Source organism: Trichoplax adhaerens, genomic scaffold (genome assembly GCF_000150275.1).
Source record: "Trichoplax adhaerens TRIADscaffold_2 genomic scaffold, whole genome shotgun sequence".
Taxonomy (NCBI): Eukaryota; Metazoa; Placozoa; class Uniplacotomia; order Trichoplacea; family Trichoplacidae; genus Trichoplax; species Trichoplax adhaerens.
The window spans coordinates 6,009,307-6,023,328 of NW_002060944.1; the positions used below are offsets into that span (position 1 = coordinate 6,009,307).

The 14,022-nt window shown below is 33.3% G+C and overlaps 1 protein-coding gene across 1 annotated transcript; it reads left to right on the forward strand.

The window, feature by feature from the left end:
* Window positions 1-1,417: 1,417 nt before the first annotated feature.
* Window positions 1,418-12,700, forward strand: TRIADDRAFT_53583 (uncharacterized protein; the record flags this gene model as incomplete). The annotated part of the gene is made up of 42 exons (XM_002109454.1): window positions 1,418-1,582; window positions 1,962-2,101; window positions 2,274-2,319; window positions 2,468-2,554; window positions 2,711-2,773; window positions 2,913-2,936; window positions 3,333-3,432; window positions 3,580-3,642; window positions 3,738-3,790; window positions 3,911-4,004; window positions 4,098-4,237; window positions 4,308-4,381; window positions 4,531-4,620; window positions 4,706-4,795; window positions 4,913-5,034; window positions 5,118-5,225; window positions 5,372-5,490; window positions 5,573-5,685; window positions 5,757-5,816; window positions 5,908-6,036; window positions 6,103-6,286; window positions 6,478-6,600; window positions 6,665-6,722; window positions 6,795-6,955; window positions 7,082-7,165; window positions 7,278-7,346; window positions 7,787-7,922; window positions 8,024-8,061; window positions 8,135-8,199; window positions 8,346-8,484; window positions 8,599-8,674; window positions 8,799-8,880; window positions 9,106-9,210; window positions 9,619-9,674; window positions 9,834-9,892; window positions 10,051-10,101; window positions 10,308-10,401; window positions 11,344-11,450; window positions 11,615-11,734; window positions 11,966-12,160; window positions 12,355-12,429; window positions 12,638-12,700. The coding sequence occupies 42 exons, from the start codon at window positions 1,418-1,420 to the stop codon at window positions 12,698-12,700; spliced, it is 4,020 nt and encodes a 1,339-aa protein (XP_002109490.1).
* Between the last annotated feature and the right edge of the window lie 1,322 nt (window positions 12,701-14,022).

A 14,022-nucleotide genomic window follows, 5' to 3' on the forward strand; every position in this document is an offset into this window, starting at 1 on the left:
TCTTCCATCTTGAGGTGTAGTGATAGCATTGTCATGGCAATCAAATTCGGATGCCTGGATAATCTACTGATTTTGGACATTTATATGCTCCAGTCTTGAACAGTTGTTCTAGTCGAAAGTCCAACTTGAACACATTGCTAGATAGTACTTGACTGCTCCTTTCTATCAGAAAAGTGGTAAGTCAAAGAGAGGGAAAACTTGTTCAAAGCAAGTGTAGCCGCCGATATTGGTGTGCACTATAGCAAACATCCACCAACCACTTTCGACACCGACAACAACCAAATGGTGACTAATGGCTACATCGAACCAAGGCTCTGGTATGTCAGTTGACTTTATGGAAGTTGTACTCAACGATAGATCACCTTACTCTACTTTTATCTTTATTTCCGTATTTCTTGATGAGTACGAGAATACTACGTTTGAGCTGCCAGTATTATAGCTGCTTACAACACCACCAACTGTATCTAAATTTGAAATACATCGGTAGACTTCTATCGATAGGATTAAGAGATTAGGCAACTTTATTCAATTACCTCTTGATTACCAAATAGACATCCCCCAATAGGCTGTACTATATAGGTATAACAAATACTCTTGAATGATGATAAAGTAGAAATATTGTACAATCGCCTATTTTTAACCCTATCCTATTGCATCATGAGTGAAAATGTCTGATAATTATGGTCACCTTTGTTAACATCTTGAGTGAATGGCAACAAAGATTACGTGACCAATGGATTGCAACATCTACAGAAAGTCTATCATTAGTAGATATATGTATTGGGATCAACATTGATCCAAACCATGTATTATTTCTCTTTATATAGTATCAATTTTTCTATTTCAACTGTAACTTGTTGCGTATACAGTAAACATAGTATTATTTTGGAGGTATGATAGGGTACACTCGCTCAGTGCACACCATGAGTTCGATTCAGCTTGACTAATCAAACGTAGTAATACACGACAATATACAACTATCCAAAATAAAAAGTTATTGTCTAGATGTGTGTCTAAGACTACTATATCATGCGTTTACTGTAATATAGTGTCACGATTTCATTGCCAAATTCTGCAAATGTTATACATGCAGTAGCCTATCAAAAACCGAGAAAACCCAAAGTAATCACGATAAGTTTAGTGGTAGCTTATTCAAAATTAATTTGTAATTTTAGCATAGTACAATTGTCCATAAATTGAGTAGGCTATATTCCAACTAAAGCATAAAGCAGCCCATTCCAATTGCAATTTACGGATCTGTTCGTTTCTTACCACGTTATAAAATGCATAATCATTTCTATTAAAGTCAGTTAATGTAGAATTGTTTAAGACCGGGCAGACCTATGTACGGCTATATTACCTTAGGCTATTATTTCTTTTTCAAGTACAGCCTGTACTTGACCACGATCAATACAAAATGATTAGTATTCTATCATGGGGTGTATATTTTAATGAAGCTTTATTGATCGTTAATTGTTTATTTCTCTTACTAGATGAAATGCCTGGTTATCATCCATCTAATCATTTAGAACTTGTATGCGGAGATACTACTAGACTTACAAAACTACGAAAACTTGAAAAGGTGTTAAAGAAAGCAAAATCTTGTACTACCTTGTAATCTTGATCAATTTAGTTTACAGTTAACAATTTACTACCATTAATTAATTTTACTGTACAGTTTATGTCATTTAAATATATCAAACGCTATCACCTTTAGTTGTGCAGTAGACTAATAATTTATTTTATTACTCAATATCATATCATCGAGGACATCTGAAATATAAAATTAATTATTTATTAAACTAAATCATTTCTTATACATCCCCATGTCAACATATAAATTCATGCCCAATGAATTACTTATTTAATAATAAATTTACCATAACTTTGCACATCCACTTCAGCTAGACTATTCGCTATAGTATAATAAATCAGTTAATGCAACTGCTTCATTCTGATAGCTTGTCAAGCGTCAAGGCTACGTTGTACATTGGACAAAATTGGAAGAAGTACATAAAAAGAAATTCGAGAGTGATGTAACATACGTTTTAGATCCTTTTTCTGGTCAATATTTTGAGCACTTGAAGCAAATTGGAGCCAGGTTAGCTTACTTGTTTGAGTATTATTTTTAAAACTGGTAAAATTAACTTTAAAATAAATCATATTCTTATTTATAAGAGAAGATTCTGCTATGTCCATATCCACAACTACTAATTTTCTAATAATTTACACTAAAATTGTATCTATTGTTAAAATTTTTTTCACGTGTTTAGAATTGTTGGCCCACAATGTCTGGAACACAGCATTACGAAAAAAGAGGTAAATTAGTTGTATTGGCAATACTATAGATGTTGTTTAAAAAACGAACGACAACTAACGTTATTGATATTCAACTAAACTAGTCAATCAGTCTAATTCTAATAGTAAAATAATAGGTTCGTTGATTTTCTCCTATTTTCATCCTTAGCCACTGCTAGATTCTCCGTATCCTGTTTTCAATTTTGTTATGAAAGATCTAGTAATATGTTGTACCAACTTATCAAAGGATGACCGGGTGAGCTATTGTATATAAGTCCATATACTACGCAATATCGCATAGAATTTTAAAAATAACCAAATACCTTTGTAGCAGAGATTGTAAATATCGTGAGCCATCGATTGAAAACTGTTCTACAATATACGTAACTGTTGTTGCATTCCATAAATTTAGGATGAACTACATTCTCTTATTAAAATGATGGGTGGTAAAGTTAATCCTCACTTAACAACAGATGTAAGTCTCATATACTAACAAAACTGCAAGTAGAACTCTTGCAAATATTTATTCTACGCTAGCTAATCATGCTGTGTTATATAAGAAGCGATGCATAATGAAACATAATTACACGTTCACCCAATATTGAATTTGCTAGGTAACACATCTAGTTGCTGGCGAGGTTGGATCAAAAAAATATCAGGTTCCGACTTAATTGCGGTTACTATAGTGTTGTAATATTCTTTCGATTCCCATTCCTGACGAGTTATAATTATGTTATCACATACACTAGGTTGCATTATCAATAGGCAAATCAATCGTTTCTCCAACATGGGTAACAGAAAGCTGGAAATTATCACAAGATCGGTAATTGAGCAATTAGTTGCGTGCAATCGACATAACAGATATTACACTGAAATTTTTTATTTGTCCACTCTATTACATCAGGCCAATAATACCAACAGATGAGAATTTTATGGTATAATTTTTTGTGATCACTTAATAAATGTCATTTTCGATTTAATTCAACTATGTACTGTAAGACATTACCTAACTAAAATGATTGCAATTATTTCAGAACAAACATCTGTGTCCGATATTTTCTGGATGTACAATCTGTGTAACTGGATTAGATAAAGAGGAAAGAGGAAATATTGATAAACTAATTACTGTAAATGGTACGATATTGTTAGATTCGACGATAATAAGACATTATTAAAGATATTATTTTTCACGAAGCAATGCAAGGATATCTATCATATTCTAGAAAAACAATTGAGTTTCTAAACATGTAATATTTCATTCTTGATGATGTATTACTTTAGGCGGCAGTTATTCGCCGGAATTAGATCAGAGGTGCACACATCTATTGGTTAACGTACCGAAAGGTTGGTAATGATAATCAATAACGATTACAGTATATAAAGTTAGTTTGCTAATATAATTACTCTTCCAACTTTAATAACTTTATCTATGTAAATAGGGGATAAATATGAATATGCTTTACAATGGAATATTCATTGTGTATTAACTAAGGTATTTTAGCTGTAAAATTTCTTCGTATTAAAATCCTGCAATGAGAGTTATCTATTTTGTGTTGTCCAATACGTTAATGTATAGCTACTGTTTGTAACAACTCTGAATTTTACGTTTTAGTGGTTCTATGACAGCTTGAAAGCTAAAGGTGCACTGAGTGAAAATAAATATATTTGTGTTAATAAAAGCTCGAAAAGTAACGAACATGCAAAAAGTAAGTAGTTTAGAAGATTTAACCATGCGTAAGGCTGTTTAGTGTTTTATACTGTATTAAAATTAAGACATACGCATACGCTTGATTTTATAGGCCGAGAAGTTGCGCATTCATCTACAAATCGGCAATCACAGATAAGAAGTCTAGAGGAAATTAAGAAGAGCGAATCTAGAGAAACAAAGTTGGATATTACCATCCCCGAACACAGCTCATTCTTTCTTGATGGATGCAAGGTTTAATCTATTATATTAACATGCATTTATAACAGATCTTACGAACCTGCTTATATCTCTTTACGTTTAGATCTTATTAAGCGGTTTTAATGAAATTCAGCAAAGTCAACTACAAAGTGTGATTAATTCTGGTGGAGGCACAAGGTAATGCCATTTCTTGTTATGGGTAACTACAGTGTACAGGCTTAAGTTGCCCTTGAAATTCTAAAATGAATAAAAAATGAACAAGTTATACAGATACAGTTTTAGGATCGTAACTTATTATTTCAATTGTATACAACTACGGCTACCAGATTTAATACTTTGGAAGATTCAGTTACTCACGTCGTAATATCGGAAGATAGCTTATGGAATCCTACTGATTTAAAAGCCTTAAAATCTCAGTAAGGCAATATATGCATATACGCATAATTACTATCAATATCTGGTATTATATATAAAATGAGGATACTTAATTTTTGCGAATAGACCGTTTGTTGTCTCTGTACGCTGGTTAATAGACTCATCTAAAAATGGGATAAAGCTTCCGGAAGATGATTATCTAGTGAATGCAAAAGCGTGAGTATAGACTACAGTAATTGCTATAAAAGCGGTACTAGCGGAGTTTAAATTTTTTACATCTCGTGTAGTACTGTACGTTGGGTTTACTTATCATCAATAATTTTCATCATGTAGAGAAAGAAACAGTAGCACTTCCTTGCAACCCTCCCGTAAGAGGAAAAATGTAGGCCTTAGTCTTGCCGAATCAGACTATGGAGATGTGACTGAGATTATCAATCAATATGTACCTGTTGATGGTAAAGATTACTTTTATAAGATAATGCTTCTCGAGTACATTAGCAAGAATTATCTTCCATTAAGCTCATTAACTTTTGAGTAGATTCTAAGAAAGCTCCAAGCGAATTGTTTTGTGGAAAGAAACTTTATATTTGTGGATTTACAGAAGCTCACATCACCCAGTTACAGCTAATAATAGAAACCAATGGAGGTAAATAAGTTTTGTTAACTGTGAGGTATTTAATTTTATACTATCGATATCAGTTTGAGGTTATCAATGCCACGTTTAAGGAGTGTTTTAAATCCTGAAGTAAAATTTACTTTGTAAATAAAAAATATGCGTAATTAAATTTTCAGGCCAAGTATTGACAAATTCTTTACAAGCCGATATGATAATCACTCCTCCATGTATATATGAATCTGAGGATGAAAATTCATCATTAAGGAATTTACCCTGTGTAACTACTTATTATCTCGTACGTTTTGTAATCTTTGCTTAACAATAATACTAAAGTGCCTGTTAACGGAAATTAATCTCAGAATTTTAATTACGGTTAGGAGGATTGTCTTGAAGTGAAACAACTAAAAGATATTAGTGAATCTGTTTTTTACAAGCCCTTTTATTTACCGGCTGGAGTCAACCCACTAAAGGATTGTGTCCTATCTATTAGGTATGTAATCGTAGCTTCTAAAATTTTACTTATCTGACTAATAATAACTGGTATTTGATGAACCTATTTAGTCAATTTTCCGGATCTTTAAGAAATTATTTAATTGAATTGATACGATTCGTAGGAGGAAGGTAATGAAGTCTTTGTACAGTAGTTTCAAACATTATAAGAAATTCAAGCTTGTTTTGAAGACTTAATGGAAATTGATTCTATATTAAATAGATTTCAGGAGCAGCTAGTAAGGTTGCCGCAAGGTAAACTTTATCCAAGTACGCATTTACTGCTAATTAAACCATCAGGTTCGAAATATGGCGCCGCAAAGAAGTGGAAAATACCAACTGTCTCTGAGAAGTATGTATACTTAGAAATTTTTACTAACTGACTATGCTTTTGTAACAAAGTCATTTGATTTTTTAGGTGGTTGATAGCATCTTGCGAGGCAGCAGAGAGAGCCGTCGAAAATCAGTACATAGTCGACGAATTTGTATCCTCTGTAAAATCTACAGAAAATACCACAACCATGGATACTGTACAGCCGGTTCCTGATACAACCGAAAGATTAAAGCCAGTTGAAACTTCCGTGCCAGATGCAGTACGTTCGGTAAGATGTGTACAACATTGATACTTATATAGCGCTGCTTACGATTGCCGAGGTCCGCCTATACTGTACTCGTACTATAAGGACTATCGGCTTAAAGCGTTGTTGGCATAGGTATCCAAATCGTCTTAAATTTTTCAATTTATTTTTACAAGTTGAACTTAGTGTGATTGTGTTTCATATCCGATTTTCAGTTAGTAATTGATCCAGTAGAAGATAATTGCGAAGAGCCAACGATAGCGAACTCTGATAACAAAAAGGAGTTAACGGATGACGATAAAGAAAATGGAAACCCCGTAGAAGTTTTTGAAAGTGAAGTAAGTCAGTTGGAATATACGATGCAATAATATTCAGCTCAAGTTATATTTGCTTTATTCACAGTCGACAGTTCTGAAAGGTGTAACAATTTCTGCAAGTAAAAAACTAAGCTCAAGTCATCGTAAGTTCTGTGCTTTTATTCGGGAAATTCGACGATTAACGTCTAATCGTGCTATATTATAACTCATACAAGGTCAATTTGAAAGAGAAGCTTCACAACTAGGAGCCGACTGGCGTTGGACCTTTGAGGATTGCTGTACTCATTTTATCTATCAGGTAGCGGATGTGACGCTAACTCGCGTCCAAATAGATAATGATAAATGTATCACACCATTACCAAATTTGTTTGAAAAAGTACGCAGTACTGTATGTAATTAGTAGTTCAATTGATTGATACTGTGTTATATATGCATTGAGCACAGCCGTTGCACGCCTAAAATTAAGTGCTAATCAACTCTGTATCAAATGTAATAATGATAGGGAAAAGCGACCGAAAATAACAGAGAGTTGAAGGCAGCAAAGAAAGCAAAGGCTATTTTAGTATCACCTTCTTGGTTAAAAGCAGTAAATTTCGACAATCAGATTATAAATATAATGACTTGTATTTATTACAAAATTAATTCTTACACATTTGAAGTCGTTAACAATGTTAAAATGTTCATTTTAAATTTTTTAGTGTTTAACAGAAAAACGCCGACTAGAAGAATCTAGTTATCCAATAACTTACAATCCTAAATTAAATTTGGTAAACAATATCAAATTTTTATTGCCTAATAACGTTTCGTTCACAGAATATACAAAAATGATTCTACACGCAACCCAGAAATGTATTTATTGACTAGTTTTTAATACACTATTATTTAACAATGACAGATTCGTATTTTGTTTCTGTAGTATATAATTGAAAACTAACCTAACTTAAAGTATTGCTTTGACTGCCTTATTAACTGTATATTATGACTATTGTATATATTATAATTATAATTTATATTGACTAGCTTTGATAGCAGTTTAACATTTGAAATTCATTTCTATGGTATATAATCGAAACTAATACTAATTTGTTTTATTATTGTAAGTCCGTGTTATCCAGGACTGAGAAAGAACTAAAGGTATACTGAAACTATAAATTATCTAGTTTTATAATATATCATCGATTTGCAACAATCTTCATCTCCTAATAAGGATGAGCCGGTCAGGAAAAGGCGAAGAACAAGGCGTAGCCTAAATCCGGAAAGTAATCAAGTTGAAAAATTTTTGGATGATTCGGGTTTAGACCCAGAAATAGACAAAAATGACAATACCGGATTCGATAATTCAGGTAATAGATACCGGACCAAAATTTCTATCAATTGTAGTATTCAACCTATAAAATAGATAGCAAAAAGTTAATAATCTATATATTTAATGTCTGATTACTAGTAGGTCATATAAGTGAAATCGAAAATGAAGATAACAGGGTAAGATATACATAGAGTACACAATTAAGATATCATATCAATGCTACTACTAACCTGCTGCTGTAATTATCAGGAAGGAACGCTAGAATCACGTGAAGATTTTAAAAGACATGTAGACGAACTGATTGAAGTAACTAGGTAACGTATCCGGGATTTCTACTATTAACTTTAGGGATCCATAAATCTTTACTGTTAATCTTTCCCCAGGGTAACAAGAAGTAGTCGCAAGAAAAGTCGGAAATCTCTCTCCTGTAAGATATAACTGGATATTTTTTCTACCGTAGTGTTGAAAATTCGAGGCTACCTTCCCTTAGTACTTTTCCACGATTTGAATATGGTAACATTCTCTGTAACTATTCGTACGCATACGCTGCTTCTTCTCTAGGTACTCCGGATTCAAAGGATATTCCTACTAGTGGAGAGGTACACACTTCTTGCTTTGTAAATTATACTGTTAAAAAGGCTGACTTACTTGACCCATTGAATAGTCAGGATGAATTGATAGTAATATTGTAGTACCGTGCTTGTTTTCCATAGGCAAGCAAAACTAATCAAACGACACATCGCATAACCAGAAAAATGGCGCAAAATTTGGCCAACAAGATTACAGCAGGTAATTTAGTACATATAAGCGATACTACGGTATATTAGCCAAGGTGTAACTTTTTCTGTATCATAGTAAGATATTATTCAACGATAATTGTTACTTGTATTCACTTGTCGACGCTACTATTAAGGTGAACCAGCGTCCGCATCCCTCGAATCTACTTCTGATTATTCTCAAACGGAGGCAATTACATATGATGACCCTGCTGGAAGGTAAGAAATCTCTTCTCTTTGCGCTATTGTCCATTAGCTATATAGTGCCACTTACCAATACTCTTTTGAATGTAGTCAGCTTTATTTCATGTAATTCATAATTACTCAGTGTAGAAAAGGTATTGTGTCATTCTTGTCATTAGACATATTCTTAAACATATTGTCATCCTGTTTGTATTCGAATGATGAAACTCAAAAAAAAACACAAAAAAATAACTTTCTAAGGCAGGAGCGGGAAAGGATAAAAGCGCGGCTAAGACGAAATCGCAGTGGTGAGAAAACAGATTCTGAACGTGATGACCTAAACGAAACTTGTGACAGCAAGGATAGGTACTCCTAACAATAACGAATTGCAATTTTGGCGCAACAACAGTACTGTTGTGCTGGTTATGTGGCAAATATCAAATTCTAAACAACATACCGTAGGACTACTGCACTTACTTACTATAAAATCAGAAACACTACATTACAATACACTAACGTAATTATGAAAAAAATAAATACCTATTCTTTATCATACCCATGTCATTTAGTAGTTTAGAACGTAGAGACTTGTCAAGTTTGTGGAGTGGACCGAATAGCTTATAGAATAAAGTCATTATTTGTAGTCGTAGTAATGCACTGTAGTCGTGTTGGAAGTGGGCTATGCGTCAAATGTTAGTACGACAATGGTTGATGCTAAAACGATCTTGAATTTTGATGCTTATTTTATCATTATTCATATGTATTCATATCTAGAGTAAAGATTAATACCGGACGGCAATCTCCTGCATCATTTGGTGTCCATTTATCCAGTACGTGGTGTATGATCATTGATGAAAACGTTTTTAAAATATCGAATTCTACTGCTTGCTGAGATGCTTTGATAGTCTGTCTATCTATAACTGAAGAAACAGTTTCTTGTATTTGCTAAGAATGATAACGAACAATATCTTACTTTGACATCACTTTAGACACGAATTTAAAAGTACTCTCAATGGGTGTTGATGAAGCTGAAGGAATTTGTAGCCCTGTAAATACTCAATATAAACGGTTTTCGTCTAACAACTAAGCTGATTTACCAATAATAATACATAAATAGAGCAAGATATTTGTAATAATAAGTATTTGTAGTAAATGATGATAAATGAACATTACTGAGATAAATGATCCTTTACTCTTCCTATGTAGTCGCCTGCCAAGGTACAATATCGATTTCTTCTATCTGCGATGAAACCACAAGTACGTCTGCATATACATATATAACACTGCATATACGAATACACGTATGATACATATACATATGTTGATTCATTAACCGATACAATAAGTACTTGATAAAAAATTTTCTTACGACTGTCTTGAAGTTGTTCTAACCAAGCATATCTTAAAATGTATCTGATCGTTGATTGTATTTTTAAAATACGCGCATGTTTGCTGCCTTTTAGGAAAAGATAAATTACGCGGGCATTGTCGAAAATCTTGAAGGTGTATTCTATGATACGCAATACTTCACTCAAGCTTGCACACATGTAGTCGTCGGTGAGAACTTTCACTAATAGAATTTCTATCAATATGTTCTAAGTAGTCCTACCATTGACTTTTTTAAACAGCTTCAATTTTCTATCCTTTGAGTACACGCTGTGTAACTTCTCCTAGTCTCAAATATACCTATTCTAAATTTTTAAGCCTTGAGCATAATTGTATTCTAAATGTTCTATAGTCTTGAGTCTATGTATTTTAGATTTCTTAATCTTCTAGTATAATTATTCACACTTTCAAATTTTCTATCTTGGGGCGCACACGTCTACATTTCTTCAAGTCTTCAATATAGGTTCTAAACTTCTTAGATTTCTGTACAGGGAGGTATTCAAAATTTCCTAGTCTTTTTGAGTTTACGTATTCTAAATTTTTCTAGTCTTGAGTAAATGCATTCTAAATTTGCTTCTGAGTATAGATATTCTAGATTTCTTAGCCTTGAGTATACACGCTTTAAACTTTCTAATCTTCTGGGTAAACCGTAGAAACGTATTCTAAATTTCTTAGCTTTGAGTACATGTACTCTAAAGTTCCCTACTCTTTGTTTTGTTATACATGTATCCTAAATTTTTCTATCTTGTACGTTCGTATATATATATACATATACATTTTAAAATTTCTTAGTCTTCAGTATAGGCATTCTAAAGGTCTTAGATTTCAGAACAGCAGCTAAAAATTTTCTAGTTTCCTCTGAGTTTACGCGCTCGATAATTAATTCCTAGTCTTGAATATTCTTACGTATCCTAAATTTCATAGTCTTTTTACGGTCTCTCTAAATTTTTAGTCTTCTGGCTATACATGTCCTAGTTTTCTAGCCTTGAGCATACGAATTCTAAATCTATGTTACAGGAACAAACTTGCTCGATTATTTGTTGATGGTATCGTAATGAATTTGCATCTATGTCCATTCTTTTGTCTGCAATTAATAAATAATTATCGCACTAGGTGATATCAATAGAAATGAAAAATGCCTGGCTGCTATGGCATCAGGAAAATGGTTGCTTCGTAAATCGTTCTTAGACGAAAGTCAATTGGCTGGAAGATTTGTTTCGGTAATTATAATTACTTTTACAGAGATAGCAGAGTAAAAAACTGGATCTGTGCTCTTGGTTGCTGTAACTAGAAGTCGATTGATTGCATAATACAGACGGATGACGAAAGATGATGTAACTTACTACAGCGTGTCGATTCAGTTAATGTTTTTTTTACGGCGCAGGAAGAAGAACACGAATGGGGCTCTGATCATGCTAATAATTCTTCGTTATCTAAATTGTCGATCGCAGCTCGAAGATGGCGAAAAAAAGTTCAAGAGGAAAATCGCAACAGAAAATTACAGGTAAAACAATAACTAACATTACTTGATGCACTGCTACAGACAGTTACTATTCTAAACTATAATAAATCTATAACCAAGAAAAAGTATACTTACTCATCTTTGAACGATCGATATGATAACTTTGCTCTTATATATTAGTCAGCGTTTTTACTGCTTGAGTAAAGTTGTTAGTCAGAAGAAGCAAGTAGTTTTCAAGTATAGATTAATTCAAAAATGTGATGCTTTATTTAGGGTATTATCGGTGATCCATATGGTGCTTTTAAAGGTTGGAAAGTCCTACTATCGGTTGACGTTACAAGACAATCTGGATTTAAACGCTTACTTGAAGCTGGTTGCGCAACGGTAATGAAACTTAAACCTCCATTTCCTAATATTGAAGGTGTGACTCATGCCTTTATCGATACAAACAGAACAAAACCCGGTTCGGTATGCATATAAATTACAGATATTTCAATTTACACAAGCTAGTGTTAAATTCATGAATTTAATAAAATACGATTGTAGTACAGATACTTGTCAACCAGTCAACTTGTGATCCAATGTTTGCGGTTGTAGTAGTAATATTAAGACACAGCTATCGTGACTTCAGTTAAATGTGATTTCTTGTTTGTAACACGTAGATCGATCTGCAACAGCTTATTAATGCAAATATTGTCTGCCTTAAACCCGATTACATTGCAGAATATCTAACCCATGTAAGTTTCTTTATGGTACATCTTCAATCGGTGTATTCCTGGCATTTAGACCATGCCACTTGTACATACGGTAGTAGAAGAAAATAGATACAAAGCAACGACTAGTAAACTAAACATCTTTAAATTTGGTTTCCATCCTACTGCATTTTTGTTATCTTCAAAGGTAATGTATACTGAACATTGATGATCTTCTATTTATGTTATTAAGGATCCACCGCCCAATCCCGATTCTTTCATACTCTCAGAAGTTCAAAATTTGATGAAATCCTAGTAAACTTATTGATAATGATGTCTTCAATAAATAAATGTTCTATTATCTTCTATATCAAGATGACGTTTAAATTTGGATGACTCCATGATTTTCTATCTAAAAATTTAACGTACTACTGTAATATTGAATATTGTCTTACTGCAGGATACAATACAGAACAACGTATTCTATTAACCTACTGTGTATTTTTATAGGCATTTTGTAGTACGACCATACTTATCAAGGTTTAATTAAAACATATAAATAAACATTTAATTAAATTGTACTGAACAGTGTACTTGTTTTTTCTGCTACAATAATTTTATGTGGTACATACCATAGGCGTCGGTGTTCGGTGCCAAAACATCTCTCTAATCCGATACAGTTCGCATTGTACAGTACATGGTACATTTTAGCTAGTGCTGATAGCAATCTAGCTTGACATCTTGGTATAGTAGTTGGCACATACTTTGTAGGGCCGTTTATCATGTTCAATCTGTGCGTAGAAATGTTATAGTATACTACGCTACTATCCAAAAAGGTAAGCTACATACCACTTCGTAAAACAGCTGCAACGGCAACAATTTTCATGATCAACTGTAACAGATAGTTGTATTGTATGGCGAATTTTGCATGATTTTTAAGTCTTGTTACGCAATAGTAGTAGTAGTAGTAGTAGATCCTAGTTATAGCGGAAGAAGCAAAACGAATTCTCGCAGAAAAAAGATAAAGAAATTCTATGTCCAAACTACGGAAGTCACCCTTTCGTATTAACTAGGAGGCCAAGAAAAATTAATTGAAACTCCAACGGTAGAGCTGCATTTTCGTGATAAATAGATGGCAACTGCATATTGAGTAAGTTTCTACTTTTCAGCGATCTGAAGTGGGCATAGTTCCTAATCATGGCGAAGGAAACAAAACGAATTGTCTCGGAAAAAAAAAAACTGAAAAATTTATCATGTCCAAACTATGCAGGTCACCCTTTTGCATTGACTAGACTAGACGCCAAGAAAAAGTAGTAGAAAACTGCCAATGGTAGAGCCGCATTTTCATGATTAAGTAGTAGGCAATTGTACATTGAGTGAATTTCTATTTTTTCAGCGATCTGAAGCGGTCATAAATCCTAATGATAGTGAAGGAAGCAAAGGAATTTTCTCGAACAAGACAGAAAAAATTCTATGTCCAAACGAGGCAAGTCACCCTTTTGCGCTAACTAGACGCCAAGAAAAGTAGTTGAAACTGCCAAACGGTAAAGCTGCATTTTCATGATTGTTTAAACACGAGGCAACTGTGTATTGAGTGAATTTCTACTTTTCAACGCTCTGAAGTGGTTGCAGTTCCTA